This window comes from Aptenodytes patagonicus, chromosome 2, assembly GCF_965638725.1.
Source record: "Aptenodytes patagonicus chromosome 2, bAptPat1.pri.cur, whole genome shotgun sequence".
Lineage (NCBI taxonomy): Eukaryota > Metazoa > Chordata > Aves > Sphenisciformes > Spheniscidae > Aptenodytes > Aptenodytes patagonicus.
In genome coordinates, this window is record NC_134950.1 from 66,967,346 (window position 1) to 66,988,764 (window position 21,419).

Here is a 21,419-nt window from a genome sequence, read left to right on the forward strand (position 1 = left end):
TTTCACTCAAACCAGAACTGAGCGTTTATTCAGCCTCAACAAAACTGGAAATGAGACAACAGCAACATCCCAGCTACTTTCCCCAAAATAAAAATCTTTCAGAAGCACTTTTAATTCATTTACAGATAAAATCCTGCCTTAACCGAACTGGATGGTACATAAGGATCAGTGACGGAGAACACTAAGGACTCTGTTTCTTCTGTGCAAACAGAATACTCCCTTGGGCTGCAGCCTGCTAACAGGACAAAGACAACAAAATACACTGGGAAAGGAGTAACTTGTTTTCACGGCTAGCTAATTAGCCAAAGGCCTCATATCACCACCCAGCAACATGTGACATTAGACCACCCTTAGCCATCCTCACTTTTACAATCAGCTACAATGTGTGCTCTAGATAACAATAGGATGGTAAATGCCTATTGTGCTTCTCCCTATCTCGCATACAGACTCACTCTTACTGAATAAACAAGGGGAGAAAATTCAGCAGATCCTGTACACTGTATAGCAAGCATTAAAATAATGAATAAGTCAATTATTATACTGTTATTGTGCTGACTAATTACAGCCAGCAGAGCCCACCAGCCCTGCACTGCTAAAAATACAGCAGGCATCACTGGCTCAGGTCCCTGCCTACGCTAACGAATCTAGTAACAACTCCAATCCCTATGAAAGAAGGAGAAAACCCCAAACCTCTGTTATGCATGTAGCTTGCACGTGGTACAGACAAGAAAAAAAACCAAAAAAGCATACCAGATCAGACTTGTTAAAATGCCCTTAAGTGCTTGTGCACTAATTTTGTGGCAAACGTCAGTGCCATGCTAAAAGTAATCTGAAAGGTTTAGGTGCTACTGCAGAGCAGTACATTAATTATAATGGCATATTAACTAGTTAGATGTCCAAGAGCTACTATTACTGTTTAAAGCATCAGATGGCTGCCAGAAAAAAAAATGTTTGAATGCTACTGTTAAAAAAAGAAAATCCATAAAAATGAGCCATAACCAAACCAACCACAGAATTAACATCAAAATGCAAATATCTATACTTTAGAAAAAGCTTCAAACCTTAAAATAACAAAAAATTCCACCAGTTGGCCAACTGCTGCCTCCAAAATCCTGTGGGTCTCTTTCCACCATAGCAGTTCTCTAGTCTTCCACTTCTCTTGTCCATATGTAAACTGGGCAAGGTTCCCTAGACATAGTTTGCAAAAAGCATTTTATGATACATAAGATCTTGCAAGAACAGAGTTTCAGCCCTACTTCTGAGATCCAACAACTGCACAAAAAATGCCAAGTGCTTTTTGTTAAAATGTAAATCTATTCTTTCCATCTCAGAAAGTTAATCCAGTCTTGCTATTGTAATTTTGATAAACCAGGGGTCTCTGGATGGAAGCAGACAGGCCAAGTCTTGCAAGAAACTGGGAAAAGGAAAGAGATGGTGAAGGAAAGTAGAAATATGTGGACAGTTGGAACAACAGAATCATTACTTAGCTTACAATGAAAAGCTACAAGAGACTAAATTCCCCCATTTACCTCTCATGCAAGAGGGAATAACAGCACTGTGGTAATAGCATCTATTTTAGGACAATTTCTGTCTTACCAGATCGATTTTTTTTCATGTAAGCTTGCCATTATTTTGCATTAAAGTCATAGCTTGTGTCCCACAATTGATTGTGTTTACAAATAGAGAAGCTTCCCAGTAAGAAGGTCACTGAACTACAATAACCCTCAGCTTTTAGCAAGCTCCTGACACGACCAAATCACCTCCTGATAAAGGCATTGGGCAGTCAGAAGCTGCTAAATGCCTTCCAGCTCTTCCTTTTGCATTCTGCTCCCTCTCTTTTTTTAAAGAAGAATCAAAAGCAAAAATAGATACAAGAAAAGAGTGAAATCCATACAGATATAACACACAATCATATATTCCCGCCTTGTAAGTATATTCTGTACAAGCACTTGTTAATTTGTAAGAGGTCGACACTGCCTATTATTTCGGGAGAATGGGCTTTATATACCATCATTAAATCCCCAACTGAACAAAAAAACCCAAAACCCCCAAAACTGGTACCCAATACACAGCATCCAACCGTTCCTACATGTGGACATGATGGGACTGCAGCAACTGCAGCTACCCTTGTCCTACCATGTTAAGAGAGGCCAACAGTGAGCACAACTACATCTGTCAAATCGTTACAGATGGAAATCTCGTGGAGACAGAAGTTCTTCAACCTGCATAGGGTTATACAAATATCCGCAGAACATTCTGCGTAGGACACAGCAGCAGGCGTCAGCATAAGCAATGAATCAGGGTCAGTCAGGGTTGCCATGGAATTGTGCTGAATGTATGGTTTCTAGCTATATCCCTGAGCTCTGCATACAAAAACATACCTCAGGATGTACCCAGCACCGCAATTAGAAACAGCAGAATGACAGATGGTGCTGCAACCAGTGTCACTTTGCCACACTCGGAACAGAGCTTACCTCCCGCTTAAGCGAAAGGAAAAAAAAGCTCTAAAATTCTGATTATTTTTTTTTTTGAGGGGGAGTTCATTTTGCCTTTTTTATAAAAACAAAACACACAAAACCCCCCACCATACCCCATAAACAACAAAAAAACCCAACACCCCACAAGTACAACTCCAGCCACACAGCACGGATCACTGAAAAGCACTAAGCCGTGAAGAACCACGGCCACTTCCACAGATACAATTTTCGAACTGATCTACTAGATAGAAATGAAACTTTCCTGTTTGAGAAGAAGACGACTTAGTGTATCTTGAAAAGTTAGTACACTTGGACTTTTCATTGCTATCAGAAAGGGGAATATGCTGTCAACATATCACAGTTCTCCCATGGAGAATCTTTCCTTACTTGTAATTTTATACAAGTTCAGCGCTATGGAAAGAGTATCAGTAAAAATCTGCATTTGTGCTTCTCCAAGTTAATGCAGTAAGGGATTGCACCAAAGGAAGGTCCAACCCTCCCAGTCAGAATGACAGGCAGTTTGGCCTCCGGCTTTTGCCTCACAGTTGTAGAGTAGCAATGGATCTAATAAATTCCTGAAAATTGTCTCTGGAAGTAACATCAGCAGTCATCTCCTAATCCTTTTTTTTTAAACGCATAGCACTCTACCCAGCAATTTTATTCTCTCGCTTGGTCTGAGATGTTACTCACGATCCTTTTCTGACTACATACTCGTTGCAACAGAGACCATGTTGACTACGTGCAAGTTCAACAGAAGTTTGTAGCAAGCAAGACATTCTAGTTCCACATCACAGATGCATATTCAGTATATATCAGACAACAGAACTCTGTTGGGTGTCACAAGAAAATCCTTTCAAAGGACAAACAAAACTAACTCTTGTTAATTCAGAATTTCATAGTTGCAAATACCACTACCGTACAGGCTAGATTTCTTCTCTCCCATATCCTTACCCTTCTGCTCCACGTCTCCACTCTATCCTCTTGTATAGAAAGTTCTTTGCCTTTGAGAATGAGCTCTCAAACACGGGACATACCTGACTTTTTTCTTTTGTAAAGCAGCTGGTACAACGCAGCTCCATTGTTGATAAGGTCATTTCAACCATACCCCAGTATAAAAATTAATATTAAAGAGAAATGAAAAAAAACCCTCCAGAGTGAGTGGTAATTCCCAAATCCAACTCCTGTGAAGAGGAAGAAAACCAAGACGTTCATGTTCACTCACAAGTGGTCCTCCACAGTAGTGGATCAATCTTTACTTGTATTTACAAAGAGTGCTATTGGGTCTAGCAGACTTGAAAGAGATACCCACATTTGGTTCTTTATCACCACAACATTTTCAATCCATAGTACTGTGCTTGCCTCCAAAACTGTACCCAGTTGATAGGGACTGCAGAACCCACACTTACTCTGGAAGCAAGTATTTCCAAAAGAACTATTGCTGTATTCAAACAGCACAGCTCCCTCAGATGTCGTCTGTATAACAATCTCTAGTAACTGCATCTATTCCATGCTGTCCACGGTACAGAAGGTTCCCTGCTCCTGATAAATCGTATTGTCACCTGGTCCAAGACAATACTAACCTTGGAGAGGGGGGAGACAAGAGCAAAGCAAGAGATTTCTGTCTCCTTTGCTAAGGAGCCTTTGACCTGGCAGTCCAGGCACCCTGGTGGCCACCAGTGACTGGCAGTTGCTGCCACCGGGCGGCTCAGCGAAGAGGGACAGCCAGTGTTCTCAGGGAGACCCGACTCCTCTGAGTGCCTGCTGCACACCCACGCACCGAGGCAGGAAAGGCAGGCAGGAGTCAAGGGGTGCTGCCCCTCTTTCTGAAGGGGGCTCAGTGGCTGCGTCAGGCAGGAATTGGCTTCTCTGCTGCCTGTGCTAACCTTTCTGTAGGGGGTGGCATTGTCCAGATAAAGCTGGGGAAGTGATCTTTGTGAAAAATAAATAAGGCACGGAAGACAGCGATCTATGTGAAAAGGGAAGGCTGCGCTGCATCTGCTCAAAGAGACTGAAGGCTATTTAAATTTCTTCAGAAAAGGGATTCTAGTCAAAGCTGAAGCTATAAATTAACCAACTCCTGATGCATACTTGATGCTCGTTATAATTAGCACCACTGAGGAGAAAGACAGACAGACATGAGGGATAGCTTGAAATAGATCAAGCCAGAGGGAGAATAACTGAGCAGGGTCTGTACTCTAATCATTTAAGTCACAGGACAACAAATAACTCACCTAGGGAAAACTGTTTCAAGCTTATCATTTATCCCCTGTGAGACGGATCTGAACATCTTAAGAAATTGCCCAGAACTGCAGGGAAAGGGAGGTACATACACTAGCATCATTCTCAGAGACATAAAACTTATATCTGCCAAAATTTCCTCCCTGACTCTCGGGGCATTTCAAACTGAAGTGGTTTCATTTGCACCTTCAGTCCACTTGATTTCCTCACTTGACCAGGGTGAAAAAGAAGATTACAGACTCCATTTGCACCATATTTCCTCTTCTTTTTTTGCCATTTTGATCTTATCTTAAAAAACCCAAACAAACCAGACTTTCATTTGTAAAGTGGTAAAAGGGTTGATATAAGACACTACAGTCTGACTGGTTTTGGAGTTGGAAAGAAATTTTCCTTGTGGTGCCAAGTTGTCAAAGGTTGATCATTGGCTTATCTTAGATAAGCAGTTCAGTTCACAGATCTGGAACATGGAAATATTCAGCAATTTGTTAGTAAATCATTAGCTTTAAAGAACATGTAGTACACTGCATGTCGACCTTCTTAAATTAGTAAAAGAATTTGTACTGAGGGTATGGATCACTGGATAGTGAGTTTAAGCCTACTTCATGTTTTTTAATTCCCATTTTTTAAGTTCATGGTCCCCATATGGACCACAGGCTTGACTAACTACTGGTTTAGTTCACTGGTACTTGGGGCTAGCGATCAGAATAGATAAAAGGTTTAAAAGCCTGAGATTTTGCTGGTAGAAAGAGGCAGGTGGAGGTCTCCTTCCTTTGCTGTCTCCATCCTTCTCACGGAAGGAGAACCGGAGAGATCCAAATTGAAAGGACACAGTTTGAGATGCACATTACACAGTGCCGTGGGGCTCTATAAGCAGAAACACTGGATCTACTGCAAAAAACTGGTGGAGTGGATGTAGAGAAAATGAAGTAATAGCCTCACCACTGAATTAATAAAGTTGAAACCTAGCTCTTAAGTCCACTTGTGGATTCTTCAGATGCTGGCATTATATGATCAGTTGTCCTGGTGTCAGCTGAGATAGAGTTAATTTTCTTCCTAGTAGCTGGTATAGTGCCGTGTTTTGGATTTAGGATGAGAACAAAGTTGATAACATACCGATGTTTTAGTTGTTGCTAAGTAGTGCTTACACCAGTCAAGGACTTTTCAGCTTCTCATGCCCTGCCAGCGAGAAGCTGGGAGGGGGCACAGCCAGGACAGCTGACCCAAACTGGCCAAAGGGACATTCCATACCATATGATGTCATGCTCAGTATATAAACTGGCTGGGGGGTAGCAACTGCTGCTCGGGAACTGGCTGGGCATCGGTTGGTGGGTGGTGAGCAACTGCATTGTGCATCACTTGTTCTGTATATTTTTTTATCATTATCATCATTATTATTTTCCCTTTTTCTGTCCTATTAAACTGCCTTTATCTCAACCCACGAATTTTACTTTCCTCCCCTGCCCCGATTCTCTCCCCCATCCCACTGGTGGGGAGGGAGTGAGCGAACGGCTGTGTGGTGTTTAGCTGCCTGCCACAACATCAGTGTTGGAAACATTCATACTAGGAATTCAGGCTCATGTGCCAATCACACTACATTATCTAGTAGAGGAAAGCTGATTTTAAACAAAACCAGTTTAAATGGTCAGAAGCACTGTTTCCATATATAGTAAAAGAGATTTAACTATTCATGCTCCATTCCTTTTGTACCTTGAAAGAAAAAAATTCCTTACTGCATTCATAAATAGTTGACTCATCCAAAAGTTTTCAAGCTAGTCAGCCTTAATAAAATCCACATGACTTTTGCAGATTTTGAGTTTCCACTCCAAAACATAATGGAGCTAAATACTACATCAACTGATAAGCTTTCAGCCTTGACCTCACCTCTCCCGCATTAATGTTAGACTACTGCTTTTTTTATTGGAGTTCTACCAGCATAAAATCAACATAAAGTTGGAATAATAAGGTTTCCCTGGCTCTTTTCTGAATCTTAATGCAGAAGAAAAGGCCAAACACAGCTTTCAGATTAAATAATAAAACTACCAGCAAAACCTATATGGGAAGGAGGTGGGGAGGAATTCACAGAAAACTATCAAGAGGAGCTCATCTAAAATCTAGGGTATCCTCAAAGGTCATCTAGTCTATCCTTCTGCCACAAGATGAACTACATTACATCACTTTAGACAGTTACTTGTCTAACCTGTTTTTAAAGGCCCACAATGACAAATCTCCACACTTACCAGATGATGCATCCCCATGTTTTAGTATTCATTTTAGGACTCCCATTCCCAATATTTAATCAAATCTTTCTTTCTGCAATTTGAAGAATTCGCTGCTTGTTCTATCCATCACGGACAGACAAAAGTTTATTTTCGCTCTTATTGCATACATCTTTAATTTTGTTGAAGACCTGCATTCAATCTTTCTTCTCTGTGGTAACCAACTGCAAATCTTTCTTCAGAGATGATTTATTTTAAACCTTTGATCCCTCTTTGTTTTCTTCTTGGTCCTTTCCTCCACCTTTCCAGGTCTCTGTGGAACTGTATGACCCACACCCAGGTGCCATACACAACATTAAGAAGATCACAAGGACTTTGTGGGAATTCTTTTTTCTGAACTAACAGATCAAATAACATTTGCCAGTTGTCTGGAGTAACTCACCAAATACTTCATTATCCTCCGAAGACTGCTGTGTTAGTCTGGCTGCTTTCGGACTCTCCTTAGCTACTTCCTCCACCTTGGTTTCAGCATTCTGTAAAACAAAATTTCTTCAGATTAGGTCTTCTTTTATAGTTATCAAGCATAAACATTCTTCAAACTTCTCAATTACAGACACATTACGTTCTTAATGAATACTGAAGTGTTAACACAGAGGGTTTTGGTATCTACTATTTCTCATATACATACATTGTTTTGCAAAATATTGAGGGAAAACACTCTCAGAAAACACAGGGGTTTGTTTTCTTTTTTTGGAGTCTGTTTTAATCTGACTAGAGGACATAAGATGGAGGACTAGAGAAGACATGTAAATAAAAGGGACATCTTAAAAACCGTGACAGACTTGTAAGTTTCCACCTTTCCTCCTCATATTTCGTTTTCTTTCTATTGCATCTTCCATTGTTGACTTAGTGAACCAAGAGATCAGAAGACAGCACACAAATATTTCTCCTTACAGAGCAAAGGTAAGTGAGCTAGAGAGAGCTACTGTTGCTTAGGAGCAGCCATCTTCAAGTCTTTAACCAACTTATGTACTTACTGTTTAAAGCACAAGTACTTATCTATTTCTGAAACAAATCTGCCAATTAGCTACCTGGTGTTAGACCGGGCCCAGAGATAAGCCAACAGCTTCAGCACTTAAATAGCCAGAAGTCAAAGCATTTCATTCCCTAGCTAGAAAAGACTGAAGAAAATGTAACCTATGAAACATTTGAGTTTTAAATATTTATATTGCTACTAAAGAAAAAACAACTCATGTTTTCAAAGTGTTTTACTTTGGTACTCAAGAGGAATGTATATGCATGCTTGCAGCAATGCTGACAAACCACATATGCAGTCAACTGTTGAGCGATGGACATGACGTGACTGATGCAATATTAAACATCACCGGAAAAAGTCAACTAAGAGTTGAGGAAGGGGGGGGGGGGGGGGGGGGGAAGAGAGAAATGTAGTATGCCTATGCTTTTTAAAGGACAGATACTGCTCTGTTCAAGTACCTCCTCATTCAGAAGACTTTCTGTGGTGTTTTGGAGAAATTACCTTTGTACAATTTAAAAATTCTGACTTACATTTTGAAAATGCTGCTATACAATCTGTCCATGAAAATTACCAGTTCTGCCCTCAGAAATGTAGCACACTTCCAAACTGTAAGCGATCTCTTATTTCCCCTTATTAATAACCACACAGAAGATGTAAGACGACAGATAGACTAAGTCTGTCAACCTCCCTGTAGAACACAGGAGTACAAACTTAGGGCACATAAACTCAAGAGACTTAGAAGCAAGACAGCAAGGTTTGTCAGGAAAAGATGAAAGAAAGACCTAGGGAGCCTACTGGTGTCACACAGCAGCAGACAACAATTAGAGAAAGCAGAGAGAACAGGAAAGAAAGGAGAAACTATGCTTCAGAGGAAGAAGCACCTGCAGAGGAGAAAGGATTCTGCACTCCCCCAAGGCACCAACCTGAGCATCCCATACAAAAAACCCATTAGCTATGTATCTCTCAAAGCTGAGGAGACAGTCAGTTTTAGCAGATGCTCACCTCAGTTTGTGTTAACAGGTGTCCCTCAGGAAGATGGAGGGATGCAGTCAGAAATCAGCAGTGGCTATACTGGGAGACAACTTGCATTGGGTAAACAACATTGTGATCAGCACAAATACTTAAGCCCTCTCCCCACAGATATCATTTGTAAGTTGTGGAGTCACCCAGTTTGCAATGCATTAGGTGCTGTCCGCACACACAAGGGACACATGCCAAGGTCCACAGCATCTATACTGGTTTATAGAACCACTTGCATGTAGAGACCGCTCACTCAGTAAGCTGTATATTGAAGCTGTGTTCTCCATCCTATTTTAGTTGCTCTATAGTGAGCAGCAACTCAACTACATCTTCGCAGAAAGAGATGGAAAACAGCCTTCAACTCTGAAAAAAGCAGAAGAGGACATCTGCTACAGCAGAGTGAGCCAATCTCAAAGAAAAAAGCCACTAAAAATTGTGCCATCATGGATGAGACAAAATTCATATAACTAGATGATCAAACCAAGTTCAGGGCTTTCCCAGATGAAGGGGACAGCTGAACTCCTCATCAGACCTATTGCTCTAGGTTTTGTAAAGATATTGCTTGTTAGCTCCATTTTCAAATGTATTCCATCGTATTTAGCATATGGTAAAGCTAGTGGTACAGGAGAGGGATTGCTGTTCCCCATGCTCTTGTTTCTCTTGGGAAATGACTGAAAGTCTGAAACGTGCTGCAAGGCATCAAGAACAGTAGCAACAAAACACTACCCAACAGATACTCAGCAGTGTCTATGAAATGAGTTGTCACTCCCAAGTTCTTAGTAGGGAGATGTTCACATACCTTACTTTAAAAACATGGGTTTGGCAGTCTCAGGGAAATCAGAAAGACTGAGCCCTGAGATATTTTGGTTCAAGTTAAATCACTGGGGAGAACTAAACAGCAGCTGTGCTGTCTGCTCCCTGAATAAGCCATAATGTGGGTGTTGACAGATGTCAGCTCCAAGATGTTGACAGATGTCAGCTCCAAGATGTTGACAGATGTCAGCTCCAAGATGTTGACAGGAAAGTTGTGTGATATATGTCTAAAACATGACAGTGCATGGTTGTATGTAAATCTACTTGGCATGGCTTCTTACACAAAACAAACTTGAAAGATTTCTTTTGCTTTATTATTTGCAGTAAAAAATTTACACGACACATTATTACTGGCATATCTAATACTTGTATTACCAAAAACAATATGAGAAAAATCACTGCAAAAGAACAATCGATGATCCAGATGCTCTAAAACAAATTATATTATAAAACAGCATTTTAAAAGACAAGATTTAGCCAGGTGCTTAATTCTTTCTTCCAGTGTCCTAAAAGTTCTTAAGTGTCTCTATCAATGAACAGAAAAAGTGAAAACACATTCCCTTACGCTGCCTGTGCCAAGAGGGATTCTTTACCTACAGTTATAAGGTGCTTGTGGTTGGTTATAAAATAAAGGCCCTTTGTACATAACATAGTAAATGTAATTCTATCTAGCTCTTACCTTCAGGTTGAGCACTGAATGCAATTTCAGAAGCGATGGGCAAAATGGGTTTATTTTACAGTATATCATTTCCCAAGAACTATAGATTACACCTGATTTTAGAATAAAGTAAATATTATATATGTTTTATATATATAAATATTATATAATTTAGCAGGGCCTGTTGCAACAGGACAAGGGGGAATGGCTTTAAACTAAACAGGGGATAGATTTAGACTAGATACAAGGAAGAGATTTTTTACGCTGCGGGTGGTGAAGCACTGGAATAGGTTGCCCAGAGAGGTGGTGGATGCCCCATCCCTGGAAACCTTCAAGGTCAGGTTGGACGGGGCTCTGAGCAACCTGATTGAGTTGAAGATGTCCCTGCCCATGGCAGGGGGGTTGGATTAGATGACCTTTAGAGGTCCCTTCCAACCCAAACTATTCTATGATTATATAAGCCTGAATTCACAAAAACTCACTCTGTCTCCCCAAAAAGCATCTCCTCAACGACCACAAAAATTAGCATTAAACTAGAATTCAAGTCAAGTTTCTTGAGATGAGATAGGCATTCTCAGTGTGCTTACACCCTTCTCTGAACTAAGGCCTCCAACCTGTACTTCAGAAAATGTGAGGAGGACATGCCCCATTCTGCAGGTGTTCTGACATTGGGAGAGAAACCACAGAGCACCAAGACCACTACCAAAGCACACTGGAGTTGCACTTCTTACATGAATCAGGCCACTTGTGTTCCAAAAATACCATAAAACACCTAAGTAGCAAGCCAGTATCTACTGCATCGTAACAGCTGCAGTTCCGACTAGAAATAGTTCTATCATTTTATAAAATAGTTACAAAATAAGATGTGCATATATACTGCAACTGTATGTATGTGAATATGTACATATACAGCTGCTCTTGACTCAGCCCTGATAAAAATTAGGAATTGCATTATAACCTGCCACAGTTTTACAAGACATTTTTGGCCCAGCTTCCCATTGTAGCTGCTCACCAATGCCTTGGACTCAGTTCACCTGTTTTCCCATTATCCATCAAGTGAATGCCACAGTCTCCATATTACACAACATTTTAAAATTTTGATAGGTAAATATACAAGTAACGGGTAGCTATCAAAATACTTGCAACAAACAAATAGCAATATCAAAAATCATGTTTTGGCTATATATACACCCATTAGTGCAAGAAGCAAGGTTATTTGTATTTTGCTGCTATCAGTGCCTATTTAGATGATCTTTACCTAAATGGGAAATATTAAGAAATGCTGAGTTACAATGACCTGTGTTCTGCAGGCACTACAGTAACAGACCAGGCTAAGAAGTGCAGTGAAGTGTATTACATTTACCAAAGCAGCTATTTCCTTAAGAAAACATAGGACTTGGAAATGGAAAGTTGTACGCTGGAGTATTCAAGCCAGCTTCTTTACTACTACCTTGCCAGTTTTGCATGCTAGTTAGGAAGGGCTTGTTTCTTTTCCTTTAACCATAAAGCTGCTACTCAATGACTTCATTTTGCAAAGGAAAGACACACAGAAAAGCTAAAACTTCTCATCAGAAACTAAACAACTATTCAAGAAGCATTAGTGTTATATCTAAAAGAGAATTAAAGAAATCCAGTCTGAAGCAGAGATTCATATTGTCTGCGCTCTCATTCCTGCCTTTTACAATCCATTCTGTTTTCTTATTACTACTAGTAATGTTTAGTAATTTACTAGTAATGTACTATAAAGCTAGTATATGTTTAGCTCTATCCCAATGGCACAAATAAAAACAGAGTGAAATTTCCTTTATTTTCAAAGTAGCAGCACGCTGGCATCAAAAGTTCTAAATGCAGCGAGACACCACAGACCATGAGTACATGAACTGCTGCTTTGGCAGCATAGCCATTTCTCCAGTTCCTTCTCTCATTCATTCATTCCTGTCCATAGCACGTTACCTTCCCTGCACTTAACCACTTCACTCCACAAGACCTGGCAGAACTGAGGGCATGGTAAAACACTTGATTCCTCCTCTACACTAGATTTACCAAATTAAGATAAACAACAGACACCACCTCAAAAGACAGACAAGAGTTTCTAGTGGATAAAACCAGATTTGACTGGCAATAAGCCCCCATTTTGGAAGAACAGAAAAAGGGTAAATTGTTGCAGGCAATAACAATCTTAATAATCTAAACTGTCTCCATAGCAGTAGGTCATGCAACTCCAGACTTAGCTGAAGAACTCAGCAAAACATTCCTGATCTTCCACTTCTGCAGTGGTATTCACCTGAATTCTACCATGCAAGGCTGGCTTTCATTTCACATTCACATAATGTATGATGTTCAGGTTATAGTACACCTTTAGGACACTATATACGTTGCCTCTTCCCAACAGCGCTGATATTCCACAGAGTTCCAAGGAAATAAAAAAGATAAGAAAATCTTTAAATCATGGATATATGCTCCTTCAAAAATGTGACAGTAACATGACTGAGAGCTATGTATCTAAGTCTGTCAAAGGCACGAACGTTCCTCTAAATATCAAATACTGCTGCAATCGGCAGGACAGGATATAAGTCATTCTTAACAGGGATAATTTTCTTTGTCACTTTTGCTTTGTGTTCTGCATCCCCAGATTAAGTACTAACAACATTGCTATCATGAAAGTTGGAGAAGTTCCCTGTTATTTTCTTCTCAGAGACCTCCAGTCTCAAAGTTTTTAGCTCCTGTGCATTGTGAGAAATTTTACAGGAACAGCTTAACACAACCAGATGCTGTGGACAACCCTTGTTAGCAGCAAGAATTCATGGAAGGGCAGTTGGCCCTCTTCAGGTGGGCACAGATCTCCTGGACCTGCATTAATGAGTATGTTCAAACATCCTCCTGAACTCACCCATTAATTCTTCTTAACTGTGGAGATTTTCCAACCCCCTTTCCGTTAATACAGAAACTCATACGCATACTAGCAAGCACCAAGTTTCTTGCACAGATCATGAATGGTGAATTTTAACAATGCCGTACTGGCTAATCTGTACTCCCCTGAGCAAGACTACTGCCATCATTCAGAACAGGGTTACGCCAGACTGAAGCTGGGCTCGTGTTATCTCTACAGCTTCAAGCCCTCGAAAATGTTCCAGGAACTCCTACATCAGTTCCTTCTTCAGTCCCCACCAGTCATGAAAAGGATTCAAATTTTCCCATTAATTTTTCAGATAAATAAAATAACTCTTTTAAACAGCAAGCTAAATCACAATCATTATCTCCAGTTTTCAGGTATACCTTACATTCTCAGTTTAATTTTCACTTCTACAGATTCTTTACATTCAGTTTCTAAAATTCAATACTCAAAATATCCCCTACTCAATAACTTCTATATAGAATAATTATTCTTATGTTCCTGTGCGTGTGTCAACATCTTATTTGAGATATAAGGTAAAAGAATGAAAAAAAAATGACAGAGTGATGGAAAGAGAGAGGGCTAGAGTTTTCCAAGGACAGTTTTCTGTTCCTCTCAGCTTCAACAGTACAGTGCTACTGCTGCTAATGTCACCAATGGAGAATTTCAAAAGAAGTCTCAACAAAAGGATCCCATCACTAACCCCCAAGGCAGACAAAGGCCCTTTGAAAAAGGTTTAAGATGCCTCAAACACATTATCCAGGTCTGAAGAAATGCATTCAGTCTATTTTAAAACCTTAGGATACTGAGGCACTGCAGTGAAAAACACTGAATTCTAACTCAAAAATTTGCTACATTCCCCATTACCAGTTCCACACTATTTTACTATGTGCTTCCCTCTATTTATGAAAGGCATTTAAAAACTACTTCTGTTTGTGGAGAAGTTCTTACAAGTTGGGTTAATACACAGGATATCTTGCCTTTATAGCAATTCTGTTTCATTTTGAGAAAAGGTCCCTGACCACACTGGGGTTCTCATATCTTATAACTGAACTAAAATCTCTTCTGCTCAGAATGTAACGGACAAAAGACAACTAATGGATCCACAGGATGCTACTAGTCAGCTTTTACTAGTCCATAAGGTATTCCCCCAATGCTGAGGAGGGAGGTTCAAGCATGCGATAGGGATAAAACAAGTGATTACACTACTGCGTCCATACCACCGACACAGGCTAATTGCATTTGGGAGCAAGGTGCTAAAATGACAGAGTTCATTTGGGAAACAAAACAAAATAAAAGAACAGGACAGACAACCTTGTGCAAGAATCAAGGTTCTCCCATGAATACTGTGAACTGAAAAAACCCCAAACTCATGTACCCTATACGTAGGGGCAGAGGGAGAGGAAAAGCTATGTGAGTGACCTGTACTCCCTAGGTACTCTAAGACACTGCCAGAATCGAGAATTCTCATAAAATAGCAAGGAATTTGCAAAACAAGTTAAGACAAGACAGAAAAATACGCTCCAGGTCAATATTTTCAATTTGAAGCAAGAATCCCATCATGTGTCTTTCACTCTGTGCACATTAATCCTGAAACCGTACACAGGAAACCTGAACATGAATCACATAAAATTCAGACAAGTACAGACAGAGCTATGACTTGCTATTTCCTCTACCAATCCCACCCTGGTCCTACAGAGCAGGGCAACCAGCACCACATCAGCTGTACAAGCAGCGCAGTGGCACACGCAACACAAAACTGTGAAGATCAATATAAGGGTCAAAACCGTACTTGGGAGCACACTGAGTTTTGACAGCCTGCAGAACACTTGACCTGAAACTAATGTTATTAAAGCATATGTGCTGCCTGCTTTGAACCCAGGCGGTTTTTCTATACTGCCACTGCAAACAGCATCTGGAAGGCACACTGATGGATGCAGCTCTTGACCTAATAAGTCAAAGAGGAACGATAACAATGCTCGATGAACAAAACCAAGAATAGGCACTTTGGACATCAAGGACAAGAGCAAATCTCTTTTACAAGAGGTGTTTAAGCAGATTTCCAGAACAGTCTGAAGAGTGACAGCTATCAATACTGATGCTTTCACAGTCCACTCCTTACCTTTATCCCAGCTAGACTGAGTGTTTGCTAATTTACTTTCCTTTGAGCATTCATTTTAGAATCATAGAAGAATCATGGAATCATAGAATAGTTTGGGTTGGAAGAGACCTCTAAAGGTCATCTAGTCCAACCCCCCTGCCATGGGCAGGGACATCTTCAACTCAATCAGGTTGCTCAGAGCCCCGTCCAACCTGACCTTGAAGGTTTCCAGGGATGGGGCATCCACCACCTCTCTGGGCAACCTGTGCCAGTGTTTCACCACCCGCAGTGTAAAAAATCTCTTCCTTATATCTAGTCTAAATCTACCCACCTTTAGTTTAAAGCCATTCCCTCTTGTCCTGTTGCAACAGGCCCTGCTAAAAAGTTTCTTTCCATCTTTTTTATAAGCCCCCTTTAAGTACTGATAGGCTGCAATAAGGTCTCCCTGGAGCCTTCTCTTCTCCAGGCTGAACAACCCCAACTCTCTCAGCCTTTCTTCATAGGAGAGGTGTTCCATCCCCCTGATCATTTTTGTGACCCTTTTCTGGACCCGCTCCAACAGGTCCATGTCTTTCTTGTGCTGAGGGCTCCAGAGCTGGACATAGTACTCCAGGTGGGGTCTCACCAGAGCAGAGTAGCCACATACTGAACAAGTACAAATATTTCACTATTTTTTCAAGAAAAGGATGTGGTTTAAGTCATAAACACAACATTGATGCTGTAGCCTCAACTCTCAGTGTATCTCCTTAAGGGCTTCATAAATACATTGAACAAGGGCAGTGTCTAACCCCAGCAGCCTAGTAATTTTCAAGTGCCACCTGAGGTCTTTCTGAAAGGTAATAATAAAAAAGCGTACAAAAGCAATCCTGTTTCCTTCTGCTGATGAAACCACTTCTATATTCTAGCATAATCGATAAAATCTGGAAAGAATTCATATAGATATCTGATACACCAGAAAGATAAAAAGGGTCATCTAAACATCTGAATACTCCCATCTATGCTAAAAGCATAACAGAGATGTAAAAACTAGCAACTAGCTACAGAATGATGCAAAATAGTTAAGAGGAAAAAACCGAAGGCAACCATGACCATTAAAAAAAGTGCAAAATAACAATCCACTAGTCAGGGAGAAAGGGTTACAAATATTTTGGGCTTTTTTCAGGCAAAAATTGCCTTTCAACCTTGTACATTGAACTTCGCATATAGCAGGTTTGAGTTTGGCAGTTTGCAATGAATAAAAAGCAAAACGCTTGCTGCCGAGATCCTCAGCCTTGAATCCTCCTTAGGGGTCTATACAGGACTGTCTGTGGCAGTAAACCTGTTGATTTACCCCATTTAACCACAGGAAGAGAGAAGGGAGGTAAAAGAGGTGGCAGCTCTCTATGGGGAGCACAATGCAATGGTACAGCACAGCACTCAGCAGCACTACAAGCTTGTCTCAAAGCAACGCCACAAGGATTTCTGCAGGGTGCTGGGCTGCACAACCATGTGTGTGCACTTTTACAAAGCAGCGCTGAACAGCAAGGGAAGCAAAGACACCGAGAGAGCTCTTCAAACACTTCCCTGTGGGCACCTAGAAATGGCTGGCCACAAAGTAGTACATTTGGGAGACTTCCATCATTCCAAACCACGATTCAGTGCAGAAGTTACCTGATGTCATGATACTCAGAGGAGAGAGTACAGCCCTTTCCCAGACTCCCACCAACCACTGGCTCTATGGCACTGCATTTGCAGTGGGCGGGAGGGGGTGGGTGGGTGTGGAAATCATGCCTAAGTGACATCCAAATCTGCTTCATCACACAAAAGGATGCCTGCAGTGCCCCAGGAACAAGAAGACGCTCAGTGTCTTAAATGAGTAAAAATCAAATATTCAGGTGAATCAAATATTATTTTCTTCCTCCCGTTACCTAGAAGGTATTTTGAGTGAAATATATTATAAAATGAGAGCATCTCAGAAATATTCAATGTAAAAGCATCAGGCCTAAGAACGATACAGAACTATTAGAAATGAACCAGTCTGCCACCTTATCAGCGAAACCCCACCTTTTCTGGGCCCCCAGCTGTGAAAACCTTCTGGCTTTTGCAGTATTCCAATTGACGGTGGACAGGTATTTTTGACAAAAACCCAACACAGTTGACATCCTGACTCTGCAGCCAGCATTACCTTTGTTAAGAGAAAACAGATAAGGTTTCACTTGTCAATATAAATGGTTGATTCCACAGGCCTGCAGAAGCAAAGTGGAACACACGTGACTATGTGGGCTACAAAGAGCTGAAGCATAATCGTGCCAACTAAACACAGAGAGAAGGAACTCGGCACCCGACGCAACAGTTCAGCTCTGCCCAGTTCCCGAGCAGCAAACCAGATTGCAAGGAGGCCAGAATTTCACTTCTGGTATTTTATTCTTAATTCCGTTACGGGCAAGAACCAGTCCTTCAGTGTGCAAAATCAATACGCCAGCATATACGTTCATTTCTACATGTAGTTGAAGACTGGCTTTACTGAGCAACAAAAGTATCTTTTAAGTGCTTGCTTTGTGTTAAGAATGTACCACAAAAAAAAAAAAGGCTAAAAAGGTAGACAACTTTAAAGGACTTTCTCTGAGTTCTACTCACAGCGATGCATTACACTAATCCAAATCCCCTCTTAGCTTAATGAGTAGGAAACACGCCCTGAAACAATTTCCACTGCACACCAAAAAGGACTTTCAGCTTCTTGAATTTAATTTTCATTTCCCAAGTCTTAGCTCATGAGGAAAGAAAGCTCACAAAAAAGCACTTTACATTCAAAATTACATCCCTTCAACTCCCTAAAAACTACCAAGACATTTTCAGCATTTAAAAAGCAGAATTTACACTTATTTGCCAAGAATTAGAAGAAGAATTGAATATAACACCGAGCAGTTAATTTTAGAAGGGAATTTTCCTAATACCCTGATTTGGAAGGAAGATCATTTTCACTGCTTTAGGTCACTTGGCAGTCTCTAGCTTTGTGAAGTGTTTTTCTTAGCTTTGGCCTAGAAATATTTTACACACAAGTTACCTGATATTAAAATATATTTTATTTACCTACAAGACCTGTAGGTTCAAAGGAAATTTTGACCACAGTACTAACCAATGCATTTGTTTCTGCACCGTGATAAAATTAACAAATATTTCTTAAATCTTGTACAAAAAGGGTTTGGGGTTTTTGGGGGGTGGTGGGTTGTTGAGAAAAAGACACTTTTGTCTTTCAAAAGTGGCAAGGTATTTTAACCAGAAAACCTGACATTTCAGCTCCTCGTTAGCATGCACTCCCCCCGTGGCCCCAGCCTTGCCCCATCCCCTAGGCCCGTGTCCTCCCTCTTCACCATGCCCTCAAGCTGGGCTGCTCCAAACGCTTGTTGGGCCCTCAAGGAGCAGAACGAGGGGCAGGAGAGGGGCTAGAAATAATCCTTCTTAACACCGTGAGGGGAGAGAGAGGGAGAGACCTGAACCAGACCCACTCTCAGATCCGATCCACCACGCAGCACACCCCACCCCCAACCCCCCACCCACAGTTTTAATGGGAGAAACAAGGTTTGCTACGCAATGTTTGGTTAAGGGGGAAGCTGCCATGAACTCGCCACCGGTCGCACAGCACGAGGCCTTCGTACAAATATTCCCGTCTATCCACCCAAGACAAAAAATTATGGACTTTTTGAATGACACAAGCTTTTCCTCTTCCCTGGTTGATTTCAATAGGCCAATATTAAATGCATGATCTTGAAAGAAACTGAGTTTGATTACTCTGTGCTCCCAGAATTAACACAGGCCCTCTGCATAGTGTAAACAAACGCACAAACACCACTTAAAAGAAAATATTTTCACATGTCAAGATTTATGGGGGTGATATTTACAAAATAATCAAAACATGATTGCCCTTTTCAAATTGTAAATAAAGATTTCTTTTCAGATAACAGTTTTGAAATACAGTTGGCAAGGAAGTAAGTTTTTTTTAGTTAAAGGAAACTGATGAAGACACAAAATAGATTCTATAATTGTAAAACACGGGTATGACACCGTTTAACTCCCACTTAAGTAAATTAAAAAAAAAAGGCAAGCAAACAAACAAAAAACCCCTCTATTCAGTTCAGAAGTGTATGGTTTTGTAGAAGACCTCCGAAATTGAAGCTTAAGTCATCGGCACAGAATAGTGATCAGGAAAGGTAACTATAAAGAGCAGGGACATGATTTCCTGTAGTCAGTCTGGTTTCTCTGTTGTATTGGAAAAATAAGTGCATCTAGCAAACTCCACAGGTGTTGAAAAACCTCTAGGCACAACAGTATGAGCACAAAAGTAAGGGTACTTCTAGTAAAAACCAAAAAAAAATAGCTTAGTGTTACCTTCACTATCGATGCCTGTCAAGAGTCCAAGGAGCGTCTGGATGACGCTCTTCAACATACGATTTAGTTTTAGGTAGTCCTGCAAGGAGCAGGGAGTTGGATTCAGTGATCCTTATGGGTCCCTTCCAACTTGAGACATTCTATGATGCTATGATATGTGAAGATAAGGCAAGACATGATCATGTTATCAAGGATCACTTCATCAAGATCCTAACGTGTCAAAATCGTTCCTCACTATAAGACTATATAAAAAAAATGCTACAAACATTAGATACTAAGCCTTATTAAAACCTTGAGTCTAATGGAGACTCACCAGGAGTGTTAGACACTAAGCAAAAACTAGTATTTGCTGAAGGATTATTTTCCTCAATCATCTACAGAATAAACTTCTGCCTTCAGCCCTGTTGTGTTGTTTCCAAGGTTCCTCTTGTCCGTATCACCCTGCACCCTTTGCTTGCCAACTCGGTCCACCACTTCCTCACTTGTCTGTGGCTCATCATCTCCCTCCCTCATTGTTCTTAGTTTAAAGCTCTCCTCAGCAGGCTGGCCAGCCTGTTGGCAAAGATGCTTTTGCCCCACTTGGTCAGGTAGATTCAGTCTCTTCTGAGCAGTGCTTGATCCTCAAAGAGGGTCCCCATGGTTGTAAAAACTAAATGCCTGTTGTCAGCAACAGCTGTGCAACCAGTTGTTGACCTCCAGATCCATGCAGTTCTTCTCAAGCCCCACACCCCCACTGGGAGGATCAAGGAGAAAACCCTTGGCCTCTATGCCCTTGTTCCTCAGCCCCTGAGCCATATAACCATGCTAGATAGGCACTACATCTCCCCTTCCAGTATCAAGGGTGCCCACGTGGAAGAGCAGCAAGGGGATAATGGTCCAAGGATTCAACAAGCCCCAGCAGCCCTCCCACAACACCATGGATCCAAATCTCTCTCCTAAAAGAGAAAGCACATGAGAGAGAGCATGTGCAAAAATGTAATTGCACCTTAAGTAAGGACCTTGGATTTAAAGATACAGGAAGGAGGGACACTTGGGAAGTATATGTTAATTTTTAGAACCATATTAAGGCACCTCAATGTGTTTTTTTTCTCAACACGCTCAAAAAACAGAAGTTACCTCCCTTTCTCATACCTCACCAAAGACACTGCAAGAAGACTTCCTTAAAAAAGTCACCTTTTCTTAATTTTTTTAAATCTGTCTTTGTTCAAGATTTGCAAATTTGAGCTTTCCCACTTCTATATCAACAAAATACAGTAGTTTAAGAACTTGGATTTAAACCCTTTCATCATTAATTGTTTCTTAACAGGAGATATGCAGGCAGACTGTAGTCCCAAATAACAGCAGGCATAAATAGATTTCTAAACTAAGTCAAATGGCAAATAGGTATCTTCCCTGTGTTTTTCTTTGAAAAAGAAGCAATATCAGAGATTTTGGGTAGTAGTTACATGAACGTAACACTGCAAAAATTCAAAAATTGCAAAGGAAAGCCATAACCTAAAGTAGGATCATCTTCCCCTTCCCCAGTAAATCAGTTAAAAAAAAAAAAAAGGGGGGGGGGTGTTCACCAATAATGGTTCTTGCAAAATATTTTGACACTTTTGT

The 21,419-nt window shown here is 40.7% G+C and overlaps 1 protein-coding gene across 2 annotated transcripts in view; it reads right to left on the bottom strand.

The window, feature by feature from the left end:
• MBP (myelin basic protein) overlaps nt 1-21,419 on the bottom strand; it is a 125,037-nt gene that overhangs the window by 54,401 nt on the left and 49,217 nt on the right. For both annotated transcript variants that reach the window (XM_076330106.1, XM_076330104.1), the window contains exon 3: nt 7,374-7,464. In XM_076330106.1, the coding sequence (XP_076186221.1) occupies nt 7,374-7,464 (91 nt within the window). The remainder of the gene's footprint in view (nt 1-7,373; nt 7,465-21,419) is intronic.